General features: G+C 51.8%; 1 protein-coding gene across 1 annotated transcript in view; it reads left to right on the top strand.

The window, feature by feature from the left end:
- The window catches only part of LOC123788314 (serine/arginine repetitive matrix protein 4-like), a 175196-nt gene extending 160888 nt beyond the window's left edge, over positions 1 to 14308 (top strand). Inside the window, exons 5-9 of the mRNA XM_045791622.2 lie at positions 848 to 919; positions 3766 to 3792; positions 5569 to 5619; positions 8690 to 8788; positions 11615 to 14308. Coding sequence (XP_045647578.2) covers positions 848 to 919; positions 3766 to 3792; positions 5569 to 5619; positions 8690 to 8788; positions 11615 to 11813 — 448 coding nt within the window. The 3' untranslated portion in view covers positions 11814 to 14308. The remainder of the gene's footprint in view (positions 1 to 847; positions 920 to 3765; positions 3793 to 5568; positions 5620 to 8689; positions 8789 to 11614) is intronic.
- The last annotated feature ends 1630 nt before the right edge of the window (positions 14309 to 15938 follow it).

Here is a 15938-nt window from a genome sequence, read left to right as displayed (position 1 = left end):
TGTTCCAGAAGCCCAGGGCTGCATTCCCACACGAGATCTTCAGCTGATCTGAGAAGCAGTTGCTCTCTGGTTCGCCATGGTCCCCACCGTTCCCTATTGTCTCGCACCCAGCCTGCTCTCTGTTGGCATCCTCACCTGTTTCAACCTTAGTATTTTGTCACTGGGGAAATAAGAGACCCAGAGATGGGCGGTGACATGCCCAAGGTGACTTTATGAGTTAAGGGTACAGTCAAGTTTGGAACTCGGGTCACTTGAATCTCAGTCTTGAGTCATAGTCATAATCATGGTCCTGGGGTGACTCTGTTTCTTGGGGAACCCCCACGGCCTGATGAGGTCCCCTTCCGGGGCTCGATCTTACCAGGGAGCTAGGGTAAGGCAGAAGAGAGACCTAAAGTATCTGAGAGGAGGGGCATAGCTGAGGGGGTGGTGGGGAGAAGAGCAGACTCAAAATATTTGGCCTGACCAGGAGGGATGATAAAGGGATTGAGAGCAAGGCCCCAGTCATCAATTTGAACCTCGGCTCATCCACTTCCTAGCTGTGTGTCTTTGGGCAAGTCACTTTACCTCTCTGAACCTCCCTTTCCTTGTCGGGAAAAGGAAGGTAGCCATCATGCCTGGCTAAGAAGAATGTGGAAAGATGAAGTGAGATAATGCCTATAAAACACAGGGAGATATTGAAAAAAAAATGTAAGTCTGATTATAGCAAATCAGTAAATGCAAGTACTGATAATATCAGGATTAATATGATCCTTGTGTGTGAGACCCTGTGTGGGGGCTGGAGAAGAGTCTCTGAAGCCAGCCCTGGTCTTTAAGGAGCTCCCACTGACGGTGTGTTCTCCCCCCACAGGTCCCCGTCATATAGTCCATCGCCTGTCAAGAAAAAGAAGAAGAAAGGCTCCAAAAAACATAAGCGACACAGGTACTGTCCTTCTGCCTTGGCAAACAGGGACACCCTGGGTGGGCTGGGGGTTGGGGTGAGAGTGGGGGGCGCCAAAAGTTCACTGGTGATAAGCTTATCATTTCACTTATGTAAGATACTCATCTGTGTGTTGGTATCTCCTTTTCCTTGTATAACTTGAAACTCTAGTTGCAAAGACCCGAGGCCCCCTAAAGCTAACTCTGGCCTGAAGGGGGTTTGCTTGATGATAAGGAGACAGGAATGTCTCAGGGACCAGCCAGGCTCGGTGAGGATCTAGAACCAAGGAGTGGAGAGCTGGTAGCACCCCAAGCAGGATACACAGTCCCTGTTCCACATGGGGAGACCCGGCTGCACCCTGTGCCCGTCCCTCTGTGCAGCCGGCCCAGCCTCAAGAAGACACTGCAGCTCTCTGTCTTGTTTGTGCCTCATTCCAAATTCCCAAGGAAGGGCTTCTGTGGTCAGTCCAACTTGTCCTAGAGGCTGGGATTGTGTAAACGTGGCTTCTGGGATTGTCCACCCCTGTGGACAGTAGTTAAGGGGCATTGTGAACTGGACGCACATTCCAAAGGTGCTTAACTACACACACGTGTGTGGGTATGGGGGGAAAGTACTGGAAGGACATACACCAGAGGACTCAGATCTGTGGTTCATGGGGCAAGTCAACATTTTTTAATTGGGAGATTATGCAGTAAAAAACAATCAAGTTTTCCAGTTCCTCTGTAAAATCAGCAGCTGTCGTCACTGGACCAGTTTTCCCACAGGAAGCCATCAGCAAGGCTGAGGGGGTTGCGGTGCACGTAGACAGAGCTTGGGTGCTGGGCTGTGCTACAGCCCCCCTCGTTGACAAGCCCGCTGGGCCCCTGGGGGCAGGCAGTGTGAAATCCCCCGCATAAGCTGCTTGCTGTGTTTGGCTGTGGATGACAGGGAAAGAGCAGTGTGTGTCCTCTCTTTGCTCAGCCCTCTCTTCCAATCTCCCTGCATTGGTGCTGGATTACTTGTGCCATTAGACAATCACAGTGGAACAAAATGTAAGGGCTCATTTGGGTTTTCCCCCTGCCTCTCACCCCTGCTCCAAAGTTGCCCCACAGTGGCTTCTTCCCAGCCAGGGGTGTGGTCACGTCTCAGCCCTTGTTGCCAGAATGGTCTCAACTCAGTTTGGTTTCCCCTGCCATGTCCACCGCCTGCCCAGACCTTTCGACTGATGCTGAGTCTGTGCTCACACAAGACGTGGGCAAGCAGATGAGCCAGAGATTGTTCATTTGGTGTTAGAAGCCTTTCCCAACACGGGGTCCCCTGTGGAGGCAGTGGCCTGCCCCTGACGGAGACTGCCATTCTGTCACCTTCCTGTGCTGACCGATCTGTCCCAGTTTGGGGGACTTTTCCATAACCAGGTCTTGGAAGTCAAGTGGCTTCTCATTCAAGGGTTTCTCCTCATGAAAAAGAGACTGTGCCAGAAGGTTAGAAACAGGCTTTTTCTGCGAGCCTCAGCCAGCCCAGGAGGTGGAGGTAGAGAGGGAAGGAGGCCCATAAATGCGAGATTAGGAGGGGGAGATACTGCTGTTGATCCTTTCCAAAGCACCTGCCGAGCACCGCCATCCTTCTGGCCCAGCTTCTCCAAGCTCTTGAGACGTTGGGTTAATGATAGTTGAGTTTTTTTGAGATAGGAGCTAGCGGTGAGGGTGCATAGATTTTTCTTTTTCTCCCCTCAATTAGCATGGGTTCAGGGCTAACAACAACAAAAAATCCCATTTTCACATCTTATTTATTGAATACCCAATATGTGTCATGAATGAGGAATGTGGGCCCTGGGAACAGAGCAGTGACCAAAATCCAGCCCTTGCCCTGGAGTTGCTCACATTCTGGTCGGGGAGGTGCATAATAATATGCAGAGGTGTGTACTATAAGGCTAAGCTCAGAAGCTCACCGAAGCTTGCAGGAGCAGAGAGCTGGCACCCGACCAGCCCAAGGGGCTCAGAAAATGCTACAAGGAGGTGATATCGGAGTGGAACTCTGAAGAATCCGCAGGAGTTACATGGGTAAAGTTGTGTGACCTTGGGCAACTTAACTAACTTCTCGGAGCCTCAGTGTTTTTAAGTGGTTGTTAGAACCGCGCAGGGTTTGGGTAAAGACTGAGTGAGACTGTGTGTGAGAGGCTTAGCACAAAGCCTGGCGCCCAGTGAGCGTTCCGCCTATGGGAGCTGGTTGTGCCTGAGGAGGAGGACGGTGATGAAGAATCCACCAGTAACTCTGGGAACCAAACAGGGGGCTTCAGAGGGAAGGGGGGTGGGGGATGGGCTAGGCCAGTGGTGGGTATTAAGGAGGGCACGTGTTGTAATGAGCACTGGGTGTTATACGCAAACAATGAATCATGGAGCACTACAGCAAAAACTAATGATGTACTGTATGCTGACTAAAAAAAAAAAAAAAAATACATGTAAACTAATGGGAAAAAAAAAAGAATCCACCAGTAGGAAGAGAAAGGTGAAGGTGAGACTGGAGGTCAGGGAGGAGGCAGAGTACTCCGGATGGCCCCCACATTCACCCCCGTCCGAGACAGGCTCACAGACAATTTGGGGTAAGGACTGAAGCATTGGTCATTTTGACGGGAAATTCAAAATGCAAACCAGTGTCTCCCATATGGTCTTGATCGTCTTTGAAATCTGTGAGGGGGTCCCCATCGACCCCCACGTAGCAGGATCACAAATGCAACGATGGGTTTGTCCCAAGAAAACAAACCTCAGCTCACCTATGTGTATTGTCTTCTCCCTCCATCCCTTCCTTCCTTCCTTCCTCCCTCCTCACTCCCTTCCCTCCCTCCCTCTCTTCCTTTTAATTCCTTTAATCAGGTCGTTCTCCAAGAAGAGAAGGCACAGGTAAGAATCTTTTCGCCTCTGGCTGCTTGCTTCTCTTTCCTGCTTTCGTAAGAAGGTTTTAGGCAGCTTCTGGGGTGTGCTCTTGGGCACGCCCCCTTCATCTTCCTAGGCCTCAGGTTCCTCCAAGATGAAGGCCTTGGGCTGGTTTCCCTGAGAGTTCCCAGCCAGCTTTTGACTTTGGCTGCTCCTCGACCAGCCCCCGCCAATGCCCCTCCCTGGAGAGTCTCACTACCCTGGTCAGAGTCCATTCTTTTTGGCCCTCGTTGAAATCCTGGATTGGGGCATGTCGGGAAACCTCAGTCCCGCCCCTCCCCCCCAATCCCGCCAAAGCCTCCCCAGATCCTACTAGCCAGGGGACAGAAGCCCAGTCCGACTACTCTGGAAACACTAAGTGAGCACAAATAGAGCTGTCGCCCACAGGGTCCTCGCTATATTGGATCCTGCGCTGAGCCCCTACTCTGTGCGTGTGTGTTGAATCTCCGCTGATCTCCCTCAACCTGGTACAGTGGATATGTGTTTATTATCCCCATTTTACAGATGAAGAAACTGAGATTCAGGCAGGAGATGTGACAGGCGTGTCCACAGACACAGTCAGGTGGCAGTCAAAATTCAAGCCCAGATCCGGCAGACAGAGGATTGGGACACCCTACTGTGGCGCCTTAAGTAACAGCCACATCCAGAGCAGTTGGCAGAATGCAGAGTCCTTCTGTTTATCTAGTTACCAGGTAGAGAGCACTTACCAATGGCATCTACCCCCTCAGCCCAGCAGCCTGAGCAGTGGCCCCACTGCACGGTCAAGGAAACCAGGTCTTCCAGAGGACAGGTAACTTGCCTCGTGTCACGCAGCGGCTAAGAGGCAGAGCTGGGGTGTGAACTTGGATCTCTCAATGAGGTCCCGGGCTCCGCCACTGCCCAGGCGGAGTCTCAAACGTGCAGAGAAACCGCACAGCCAACGTCAAGGTGCCATTGCAGTTGGACAAGGTGGATGAGGGGTTCCCCTCCTCCAGGACCTAGGCCTGTCATACATTCTTGGTGACCCTCTGAAGCCAATACTACCAAATAGCATTCACCCTCTGGGGCCTGTCGTTGGTAATGCTGGGACCCCGACTCATCACTGTCCATTGGACCCATGCCCCAACCCTCTGACCTAAAAAAACAAAAACAAAAACCGGATAGTTAAATATCCATGGGCAGAACATTTCTGCACCTGCCAAGCTTCGTGAAGCCTCAGAGTATCTCCCTGCATATTCCATTCTTTTCTCTTACAAACTGACTGAACATTAGTCAACAGCAACTCTGGGGATCCACGGTCTGGGGCCACATCCCAGCTCCCCTGTGTGACCCTGGCCAAGCTGCTCATTCTAGCTGAGGCTCAGTTTCCACATCTGTAAAATAACTACCTGTTAAACAAGCCTCTCCCCATAGGTTGCAGGGAGAATAAAGTAAGCTTGCTGACAAAAAGTATCTAGCAGGGTGGTCACTTCTAAGAAGTCCTCGGAAAGTGGCAGGTATCACCTTCATTTACCACTGTGCTTATTAAGCTGCCAAAGCTGGCCGTGGCCCCCAGTGCACCCCATTCTCAGTCCGTGTGTGGGTCCACATCTGTAGCTGCACCTGCTGGGTGCAAAGTCAGCATCTCTGGTCTTGGAAATGATTAGCGTCTGTTCCCAGTGTGCCCAGATCTGGTGGCCACTGTGTGTTAAGCATTTTAATGACTTCTTTTTATCTGTAACTGGAATTTTGCATCTTTCAATTAATTGGCCATTTCTCCTTTAGCTCCTCCAGCCCAAAAAGCAAAAGGAGGGATGAGAAGAGGCACAAAAAACAGTAAGTAGAGACCACCTGGAACATTCTCTTCAGTTTGGGGAGGGGGGGGGCCTGGCCTCTTAACAGCTGGAGTGTTGGAGTTGCCAAATAGGGAGAGGGAGAAGGGAGTGGGCGAGAGGAGCAGAGGGAGGGAGAGGCAGAACCGCGCAACGAACCGCAGTTGTGGGTCTGGTATGTGAGAGTATGCGATGTGTGTGTGCGTGACTGTGAACATCGTGCATCTGTGTGCCTGGCAGGCACCGTGTGTATATTTTCCTGAAGGATGTCTAGGTGTAGCGTGCACCTTGTTTGTAGATCTCCGTACATTCTTCCATCCTGCAGAAACCTGTGTGACCGTGGGTACGCCCGTGTGCAGTAGGGGTCGTGGGTGTGGTATGTGTGTGTTCACACGAGTGCATCCTGTAGGCTCCTGCTTATGTGTGCATGGAGGTGCTAATTTTCTGCACGCTGCGTGTGCGCTGCTTACTTATCTGTGGGCATTGCGCATCGGGAGGGTGGGTGCGGGCTGGCTTTTCCCCGTGCACACAGGAGTGCCGTGAGTGGTGATGGGGGCATGATCACGTACGAGCGCAGGCAGAGTGTGCATGTGAGTCTGAGCCTTGGCTGCTGGGGCTTCCGTCATGGAGATGGCAGTGAAGCTCCTACCCCTGGTCTCGGGGCCCCAGCTGGTTCATGGTTTATGGCTGGTAGTAGAAATTCAAATCAGCTAGTGCTGCCTACAGAGTTCAGTTCCCAGACAAATTAAAAGTAAATGCAGTTACAACCCACCTACTTTATACCCTGCAAATGTTAGTGCATGTGTTTTCCAATCAACTCATATTTTATCTCCCGCCAAGAAGCTTCTAAAGTGAGGATCAAAGGCAATAGGATGAAAGGCAGTTGGCTGTTGGGGAGGGAAAAGAGGAGGCAGGGATGCAGAGGGAGGGCACCCGCTTTGCTGCCCGAAGGGTCACTTCATCCAAGGTCAGTGCAAAGGAGGACATTTGAGCCACCCCACGGGGGGCCTGGGGAATGCTCCAGAAGGAAGCAGTAGAGCTTGAATTAGTTCAGGGAACAACTTCCCGATCATCAAGCTTGTTCAGTGAGTCAAAAGGCAATTATTGGTCGTATGTATTGAGTGTGTGTTCACGCTAAGTGCAGACAGAGTTCATATGCCGAGACCTCTGCATCACTGGTCCAGTGGGGCTGCGGTATAGACAGAGCCAGGGGATCGACTCAGACCCGGAGAACATGGGCGGGATGGAGGGAGGCGGGCAGGCGGATCACCACTGACGCAGAGACTGCCTACTCGAGGGCAGCAAGCTGGCCACCCTCCCCAGTGCCAAGAGCTGGAGGAGTCCCAGAAATGGCTCGGTACGCAAGCCAAAAGACCAGAGTCAGGGGAGGGAAAAGCAAGGAAAACAAGGCACCGCTATAGGATAAAGGATGGTTCTTCTGGCCAAGTCCCGGGGTCAGGGCCGCTTCTAAAACAGGGATCACTCCTGGGATTCAACATCCCTTCATAAGGCCCTAGCACATGGCAGGCCCTGGGCTTGGCCCAAGGGCAGAGATGAGCCAGATATTCTTCTGGACTCCAGGAGCTCACAGTTCCCAGCGGAACACAGAAGCAGACACAGGACAGGTCACAGAGCAGCAGGGACCAAGGGGAGCCCAGAGCGCCTTGGCCGCGAGCAGGGGCGTCCTACAGGCGGAAGTGTCTAGACGGAGGGTAGGGATGGAGGTAACCATTCCAGGCTGCAGGTTAGGCAAGTGGTTTAAACTCGGTGCCTCAGTTTCTTCATTTGGGAAATAAGAGAACCTACTTCATAGGTTGCTGAGAGGAAGAGATGGGTCCATTTAAGAAAAATACTTAGGCTGTGGTACCTGGCGGGCAGTATGTGTTAGATACGGGCTACCTGTCACCATCACCGTCACAAGGACATCGTGAACTGGGACATAAGCGAGCCAGAATACGAGCCATTCAAACTTGCTTGAGTCCGCCCAGCCAGGGCAGGAGAGGTCACGCAAGGAAGCTAGAGCGTTTTGCAGGGGCTGACTCCTCGGGGTGCTTGGGGTTCAAGAGGAGAGTGCAGATTTGATGTGAGGGCAATGGGAAGAAGGTTGCAAGCAGGGAAGGAGTATGGTCTGATGATCACAATAAGAATCCCTGAGTCCTTTGTTGGGATAAGCAGGCTGCCTCCCAATAGAGCCCTCTCTAACTCCCACTGGCTTCCCACCTTGACCCAAACCACTGACATTCCTTGTACCTCCTCAGTGACCACTGCCTCTGCTGCTACTACTTCTGAGTCCTTTATTTATCATTTAGGGGGAATTGAAGTAATCTGTAATAATACTGTTATTAGCAGTAGTGGTAGTTGTTTTTAATTGTGGTTAGAATTTTTGTTGGCCAGTGATGTTTATAACTCTGAAAGTAGGCTTTTGACTCTAAGTGAAGAATCCAGACTTAATGTTCCAGGTCTGAGGTTATAAATTGGCAGCCCAAAGGCCTCATTTACTCTGCAAATGTGTTTTCTTCTCCCCCAGTGTCTTTACAAAAAAAAAAAAAAAATCCATTTAAAAGAAAAATATTAAAAAATTTTTTAAAAACATTAAAAAAATCTGTATTTCTACATTCACTTGAAAAATTAGAAGATCCAGCAGCACACCAATATCCTGGAGGCCCACAGCCACTTCTTTCTTTAGCTCTCGCCTGACTGACTCACACATTGTGGTAGCTGAGATTGAGACTCCTGCTTTCAGGGGGAGAGAGGTGACTTGTGGAGGTGACACTCCTGTCCACGTGTACTCTGCATCAGGGCTGCCTCGGCAGGGTGGAGTCTGAGTCACCCAGGCCGGCTCCTCCAGAGGAAACCTTGCCATTTACTCGTGCTCTGTACAGCAGGCTGGAGCCCCCAAACACCCAGGGGAAGAGCTGGGGTGATGCGGGGTGGGGGGCAGATAGGGGGAGATGCCTAACTCTGGAGGGCCAGTGACTTGGATGCAAAAAGATGGCGTGTGTCACAAGATTAAAATCTCTCTCTCCCCCATTCCCTTCTCCCCCTCTTCCTTGCTTCCCGTCACCCCCTCCAAGATCACGAAGCCGGCCCCGAAAATCTCATCGTCACCGTCATCACCATTATCCTTCACGATCCCAGAGCTCCGAGTCCCGCTCCTCAAGCTGTGAGAGCAGGTAACCCCTTCAACCTGGGGGAGTCTCCCCGCCCAGCCACTGCCCCGGGGGGGCAGCCCCTACCTGGCTCTGTCAGCAACCCCTGTAGAGAAAAGGAACTAGTCGCCTCCATGTCTAGGAACAACAGTAGTGGTGTGTGTACACGTGTGCTTCCTCGTGCCCACCCCTGCCATCACCACCATGCCGGGCCCTCTCCCTGGATCAATGACACGATCCCCTCTACCGCCCTATGAAGTAGCTACTGTTGCTCTGCCCCATTGTACAGATGAGGACACTGAGGCACAGGGAGGTTAAGGACCTTGTTCGTCGCGTAGTTACTAAGTGACAGAGCTAGGACTGAACTGGGGAGTCTGGCTCTGGACTTGGCCCTCTCACTAAGGATTGCTCTAAGCACAGAGAGGCTGAGCAACCTATGAAAGGCCACACAGCACTAAGTACCGAGTTCTGAGGCCCTTCCAAGTCCGGTTTCTCCTAACCTGGACCCGCTCTGGGCTGACACATAAGCTGTGCCAGTCGAAGAAGGCAGAGGAGCGCTCTCTCGTGGGCAAGAAGAACAAGAACAAAGAGTGGGACTTCGTGGGTGCTGGTGTTTGAAACCGTTGCTGTCCAGCAAACTCACTAAGGCCAGCTTCCAGATGTCAGAGGCTGCTTTATCCTTCCTCACGTGTGTCCCACACACCTGGCTACGAGTTCATGTCGCCCAAGGAGATTTAAAAATGCCACTGTCCTGGTCCCACCGCATCCCAGTTAAACCAGTGTCTGGAGGAAGGAGGAGGAGAGGGGACATATTTGTTGAAGTCCTACTTGGTGCTACAGTTTCAAATACATTTTCTCTCTTGATCATCCCAAGAACACGATGAGCTAGACCGGGGCTGCCCTTTGCAGTCACCTGGGAAAATTTCTAAAATACCGATTCCTGGATGCTACTCTCCAGGCGTTCTGATGTCGTTCAGATGAGGCGGGGCTGGGGCGGCAAGATTTTTAAATCTTCGCCCGTGATGCCAGTGTGGAGCCAAGCATGAGAAGCATCTGAGGAAGAGGAAAACGTCCCTGCCGCGTGCTGCTATCACCCGTAGGCCTCGGTGTTCCCACTGGAGACCAACAGCTGTAAGGAGCGTTGGCATCAGGCAAGGTTGCTCTGTGACCCTAAGTGATCAAGACAGAAACAAGACCCCGCGGTAGTCAGGTCAGAGCCCTGATGACACACGAACTTTGTCCAAAACACACAAGTGATCCAGCGTCTGTCTGTTCTGGCCGACACGAGGGGCTGCTGTTTTCTTACCAGCTGGAGCTTTGGCCTTGGCCTAGGCTCCAATGAGAGTCTCACCTCCACTTAATGCCAGTATCCAATCCAGACAAAGCCCCAGTTCCTTACAGGTTCCTTAAAGTCACCTGCCACCCGCCCGTAATCGGCTCGTTCCAACACTCTCCTACGGAGACGTTCCCCACTTCTGTGGCGCGCGCTACCTCGCTGCAAGGAGCCGGACACATGCTGATTCGGCCACAGGTGTGCTGCCGCCGCCCTTTGTCTGGAGGGTATCGGCTCACTGAGCTCAGCTGCACTACTGATGTCGTCAAACTGAGAAAACTGCATCATGGTGAGCAAAGGCCTCTGAGCAAGGTCACAGCGACTGGGGGAGCTGGGACAGAGCCCTTGACCTCCGGCCTAGGCTGAATCAGCAGCTCAGCCCCGCTGGCCTGGGTCAGAGGATGGTGCAGAGAGCTTGCTGCCCCCTGTCCTGCCCTCTGCCTTACCGCTTAGGGAGATGGCTCCCACAGCAGAGCCCACCCAGCCTCAGTCCCCTTCTTATGTCACCTCTTCTGGGGCTGTTGCTGCTTGAGCTCCCCAGCACCGGATGGGCTGACAGATACTCCAGGGGGCATCGAAGCAACCTGAGAGCTGGCCTTGGGGCCACACACTCAGTAAAAATGATCTGGAGGCCCCAGACCACAGAGGGACATTCCACAGCATGACCAAGAGGCATCGGTCGCTCCTGGGGCAGAAAACCCTGCCCTGGTCCTGGTTCTTCCATTCGCAAGCTGTGTGACTTCGGGCGGGTCCCCAAATAGCTCTGAGCCTCAGCATCCTCCTCTGTAAAAGGGGAAATACCTGCCTTGTTTGTGTTGGGTCTTCAAGTTTGGAGAGAGGACTGAGAACTGCCCCAAGAGGGGATCGCATGTCGATGGAGTGTTATCTTTGTTACTCCTGTGGCCCAGAGCTAACAGGCCAGCAGAGTCTAAAGTCTACCCTTTCTGAAAAGTCAGAGATTGCTTTGCTTTCCGCTGCAGGCAGGGCAGCCCAGGGTCTGACAAGCTTACAGAAGTCTTCCTTGTTATTTCTGTCAGCTACTCTTTTTTCAAAAGTTTTGGGTGACAGTCACTAGGATGCATCTATTTTACAGATTTGGCGAAGTCACATATGCAAAGACATACAGATAGGCGCCATCATATTTATAGACAAACACAGATGGACGCACCCAGACATACAGTCACTTACAAACATACCGACAGACAGTCGTGCACACCCAGGACATTAAACCAAATCAGGCTGGGACATTTTCTGTCTTCCCAGCTGCATTCCCAGCCCCCCAAACAGAGTCAGGTACATGTATAAACATTTGTCGAATGAACAAATGAGAGAAGGAGCGAATGAGTGAAGGAGCAGGTGGGGTGGGGGTGCGGATGGAGGGATGGATGGAAGCGCGTGTCATCTATATAGCATAACCCAGACACATTCTACAGCCCTCCGATCCTACGGGCCCTGCAGCCACCCCTCTGCCACACTCCCCTTCTGAAGACCCTCTGGTCTCTCTCCCGGTCCCCCAGGCACCGCGGCAGGTCCCCCGAGGAAGGGCGGAAGTCCCGCCGAAGGCACTCCCGCCGCTGCTCCAGGACCCTCGGCAAGGCCAGCCCCGAGGCCCGCTCCAGCCCCCCACCCAGCCAGCCCCTCCAGATGCTCAGCCTCCTGTCGGCCAGGGGTGTAGTAAGTATTCCACACGGCTTCCTTGGCCAGTCTTGGCCGTGACACTCGGGGGGAGGTGGAGGCCCGAGTTCAGGGCAGTGTACGGCACATTTTAACTCAGTTTGGGGCAAACACCCCACTGGGTTCAGACCTCCTTACTGATTAACCAAGTGGTCATTCGCCAGCCTTTGGCAGCACTCAGTTGGGGGGAGGAAGTAAAGCTAAAGTACCCAGGCCTGCTTTCGGGGGAGCATTGAAAAGTACACGCTGGTCTCCAGAGTGACATCTGCAGGAATGCATGTGTGAGACCCTGTAGGAGGTTTCTTTGGGGAGGAAGGAAGAGAGGGGGTCTTTGATGTAGCCGAGGCATTCCAGCTTTTCAGTGCAGTCTGCATCTGTGATGCCAGCTAGCCTGCAGCATTGATTAGCGGTCAGGATCTGAATTCACCTATATAAACACGGCCTTGAATGAATGTATATGAGAATTCTCCTTCAAGGAGCTCGTAGCGCTTGATCTGTGTCCTCTCATGCGTCTACACAAGGTGTCAGGGCATCGAGGGCATGGCTGCTCTCCCTGGTCCCTTCCACAGATGGGACAGAAAAACCAAGGCTCAGAGAGGTTACAAATCCGATTTAGCAATCCAGCATTGAATGGAATCGTGTGACGCTCCCTCCGGTCCACAAGAAGGAGCTGGAATGTGACTTCAGACAGTCTGACACCAGGAAGGTTCCTGAGCAAGGGGTTTAGGGTTGGAGCGGAACTCAAGTCCTAGCTTTGCTTCTCCCTGGTTGTGTGGCTTTGGGAAGTCACTTCCCTTCTTTGAAACTCAGTGGTCTCATTGGTAGACTTGAAATAATACCACTTTCACATGGGATTGGTGGGGACATCCAATAAGAAAGTATGTGAAGGCCTTTTGTTGATGCTAAGGGACAGATACACAAATGGGAGGAGACACAACATTGACGTAGCCTACAATGGCAGCTGGAAGGGACCTGTCCCCTCTAGCTATGAGTGAATCTGAAAATTTCAAGTGAGGTGAAAGTGAGGAGACGCCCGGGGTGCTTGCAGGAAGGTCAAGGTAGGGAAGGCGATGATAAACACTAGTTGGGCCTAGTTGACACAAGTTATCACCTGCAGTGCATTCTGGGAAACTCTTCTTTACCAGTCAAGGCACCCTGTGCCACCAAGGTCTCATTTTGCCCCAATCCTCTGCCTAGCTGGAACCATCCACAATGTTCCCAGGCCCCCTCTTTGTAGAGGTGTCTTGTGGTTACTGAATATTTTGCAGATGGAAAACACCCACCTGCATTTGCCCCTCCGCTGATGTTCCTGTAAAAGGTCTTCCCAGCATGGCAGAGTGTCTGGAGGCCTGGGTGGGAGTCTTGGCTTGGCTGGACAATTCCTTCTACCCCTCCCAGACTCAACTTCCTCACCTGGAAAATGGGCATGACAACCTCATTTGTCTCCCAGGAGAATTGTTGCAAAGTTAGAAATCAATCCAATATAAAAGCTATAAGAGGTAGAAGAAGTGAGTCAAAAGCACCCAGTCTTTCCGGTCCTGGTATTTGTGGTGGCCTTTTAGGTGGCCCCCACTGACTCTCACGAAAAAGTGCCATTGGGAGCAGCTGGCTTGTTTAATCACCTGCCTGGGATGGTTTCCGGAACAGGCTGCGTCTCTCAAGATGTTACAAAAGGCTGGATAGTCCCACCAAAAAAAAAAAAAAAAAAAAAATTGTGGTGTCCTCCCACACCAGCTGGTGAGGAACCAGACTGGCTGTTGGTTCTTGAAGCCTCAGTGCCTCCCATGGGCCCAACCCGTGTCAGAAGAGCTGAAAGCTCATCCTTACCTAGAAGGGACAGGCCTTAAGAGCTCACCTGTCTCAGTGCCCTGATTCCAAGAAGAGAGATTGAGAAGCTGAGACTCAGAGAAGAGAAATGACTTCCATGGACTATGGCAAGTCCGAGTTGTTCAAAACACAGGGCTGTGATGATGCCGTCAAATCCTGGCTCTGAGCTGCAGAGTTACTTAAACCTTTATGAGTCCCTGTTACCTCATCTGTTTTAAAAAAAAAAAAAAAAATCTAGAGAATAAGTCTCTTCTTTAAAAACCCTGTTGTGTGGACAAAAGCAAAATAATATTGTAAACGGCTGAGCCCGGTGCTTGGTACAGGGGAAGGACTCAGCAAATATCTGTGCATGTTACAACTTAGCATCCCGGATGCTGGCTCTACACTTACCAACCGTGGGACCCTGAGTAAGTTCCATAAACTATCTGTGCCTCAGTTTTCTCTAAATCTGCAAGACAAGAGACCTGCCTCCCAGGAGGTATGGTATGGAGATTCAGTGACTTCATGTAGGTAAGGGTTTTAGACTGCAGCAGACAAGTGGGGAAATGCTGCTTCATGGTCGTTGCTAATAAGAGTAGTGGCAGCAGTGAGAGTAACCATGGAAATAGCAACGGGTAATAGTTAGCAGCACTGGTAATAGCAGGAGTGGTCATAGTAATAATAGCACGGCTCCAGGCCGAGGCTAGTCTGTGTGTGACTTGGGACCAGCGCCAGCCCCCCCCCCCCCCACCGCCCCAGCTTCCTCTGCTTTCAGCTTCTGCCGTCCTGTATAGCGGCTGCAGCCCTAATGGCTTGCCCCACCCCACTCATGGTTGCCTGACTTCTGGGGGCACCAGATACCCCCAGGTCTAGCCATCCGAGTGCCCTCCACACTAGACCCTTTCTCTTCTTCTCTCCTGCAAAAGGCGGAGATGGACAAAGGTGCCATGTTGGACCCCAGGTTTTCTGAGAGTCCTGGCCCAGGATCTTCCCCTGTGCCAAGCAGTGGGCTCAAAAGCAGAGTCACTGCCCCCGAAGAATCCATCCAATCACTCAGAAACATCAAGGGTCAGCTCCACCATGGCTCTCAGGACCCAGGGAATATAGAACAGTCTGCGCCTCTAAAAGACAACAAACAGCAATCGACGCAGAGAGGCTGATGGGGTGGAAGGCGGCAGGCAGGGAAGGGACACCATGGTTAGCACCAGGTGAGGGCAGGGAAGGCAACAACTGAGAAACTAGTGGTGAGCAAGAATCAGCCAAAGGAAGCAGGAAACGAAGACTGGAGTCGGGGATGGAGGCAGAGTTCCAGAGCAAGAGTTGGGGTTCTGGGGATAAGCAGGAGCCTGAGTGTGGAGGGTCTTCTACGCCCTGGTTCCCGCCACACTCTGCCGCAGGTATTTTCAATGCACGGCTCTTCAAAAAATCAAGGACAGCACATTACATCAAGGGGTGTATTTGCATATATGAATATGCAAATCGGGGTTGTGTCTTATTGAAATCCTAGTTGGTGAGCTAAAGATAACCTGAAGCCCTCTTGCTCAGTCAGAGCCCAAATCCAAATGGAGGGTCCCAAGGAGATGATTTAGGGACCCTTCACAGCCTCATTCATGTTCTTTATCTCCACTCAACCATCTCTGTTCAAGGCACCGGGGAGACAGAGATGAATAAAATGCTCTTCCTGAACTCCGGAGCTCAGTCTGATAGTCAACAGAAGGCTGCACTACAGTGAGATAAGTGTTGTAATTAGGGCTGCAATTGAGTCCGTGAGCACCAGTTCCTCCTCAGTTGTCGAATATTTAAAAATGTGCGCACTCGATTAATAGACCCTGTCGCCACCCCATCTCCAAGTCACCAAAGCCACCCCCTCCCTCCCCTGGTACCTCGGGACCTCCTCACAATTCAGCAACTAGAGAGTGATATCTGACAGCTGTCAGTACCACGGCCAGCTACCTTCAGATGAGGCAATGTCCACACCCCGCCAGTTGCTGAATATCCACTGTCAACCCTGGTGGTGATGGAAATAAGTACAACGTGGACTAAGCCCACAGAGAAAGGGCAAGACAACGCTGTCTTGGTGCCTGAGAGGGCTTTACAAATAAGGGAACATTTGAGCTGGGCTTGGAAGGATGGGTTCACCAAATTGAGATGACTGATGAATAAAGGGAGGGGGAGATACCTCTCTGTACCAGGCACTTCTGCTAGAACAAAACTGAAGTAACATTAGAGACTATCGCATACTTGATACAGTTGTTGCCGCCATTTGATCCACAAAGCAGTTCTTTGAGATAGATGCAATTATTACCACCATTTTCAGACAGAAAAATAGGCTCACAGAGCTGAAGTGACTTCGGTAGGTGG

The sequence above is a fragment of the Ursus americanus genome, chromosome 30 (genome assembly GCF_024610735.1).
Source record: "Ursus americanus isolate L20-20 chromosome 30, mUrsAme1.1.p, whole genome shotgun sequence".
NCBI classification, from domain to species: Eukaryota; Metazoa; Chordata; class Mammalia; order Carnivora; family Ursidae; genus Ursus; species Ursus americanus.
The sequence above is the reverse complement of the archived record's forward strand: the minus strand, read 5'-3'. Positions and strand labels throughout refer to the sequence as shown.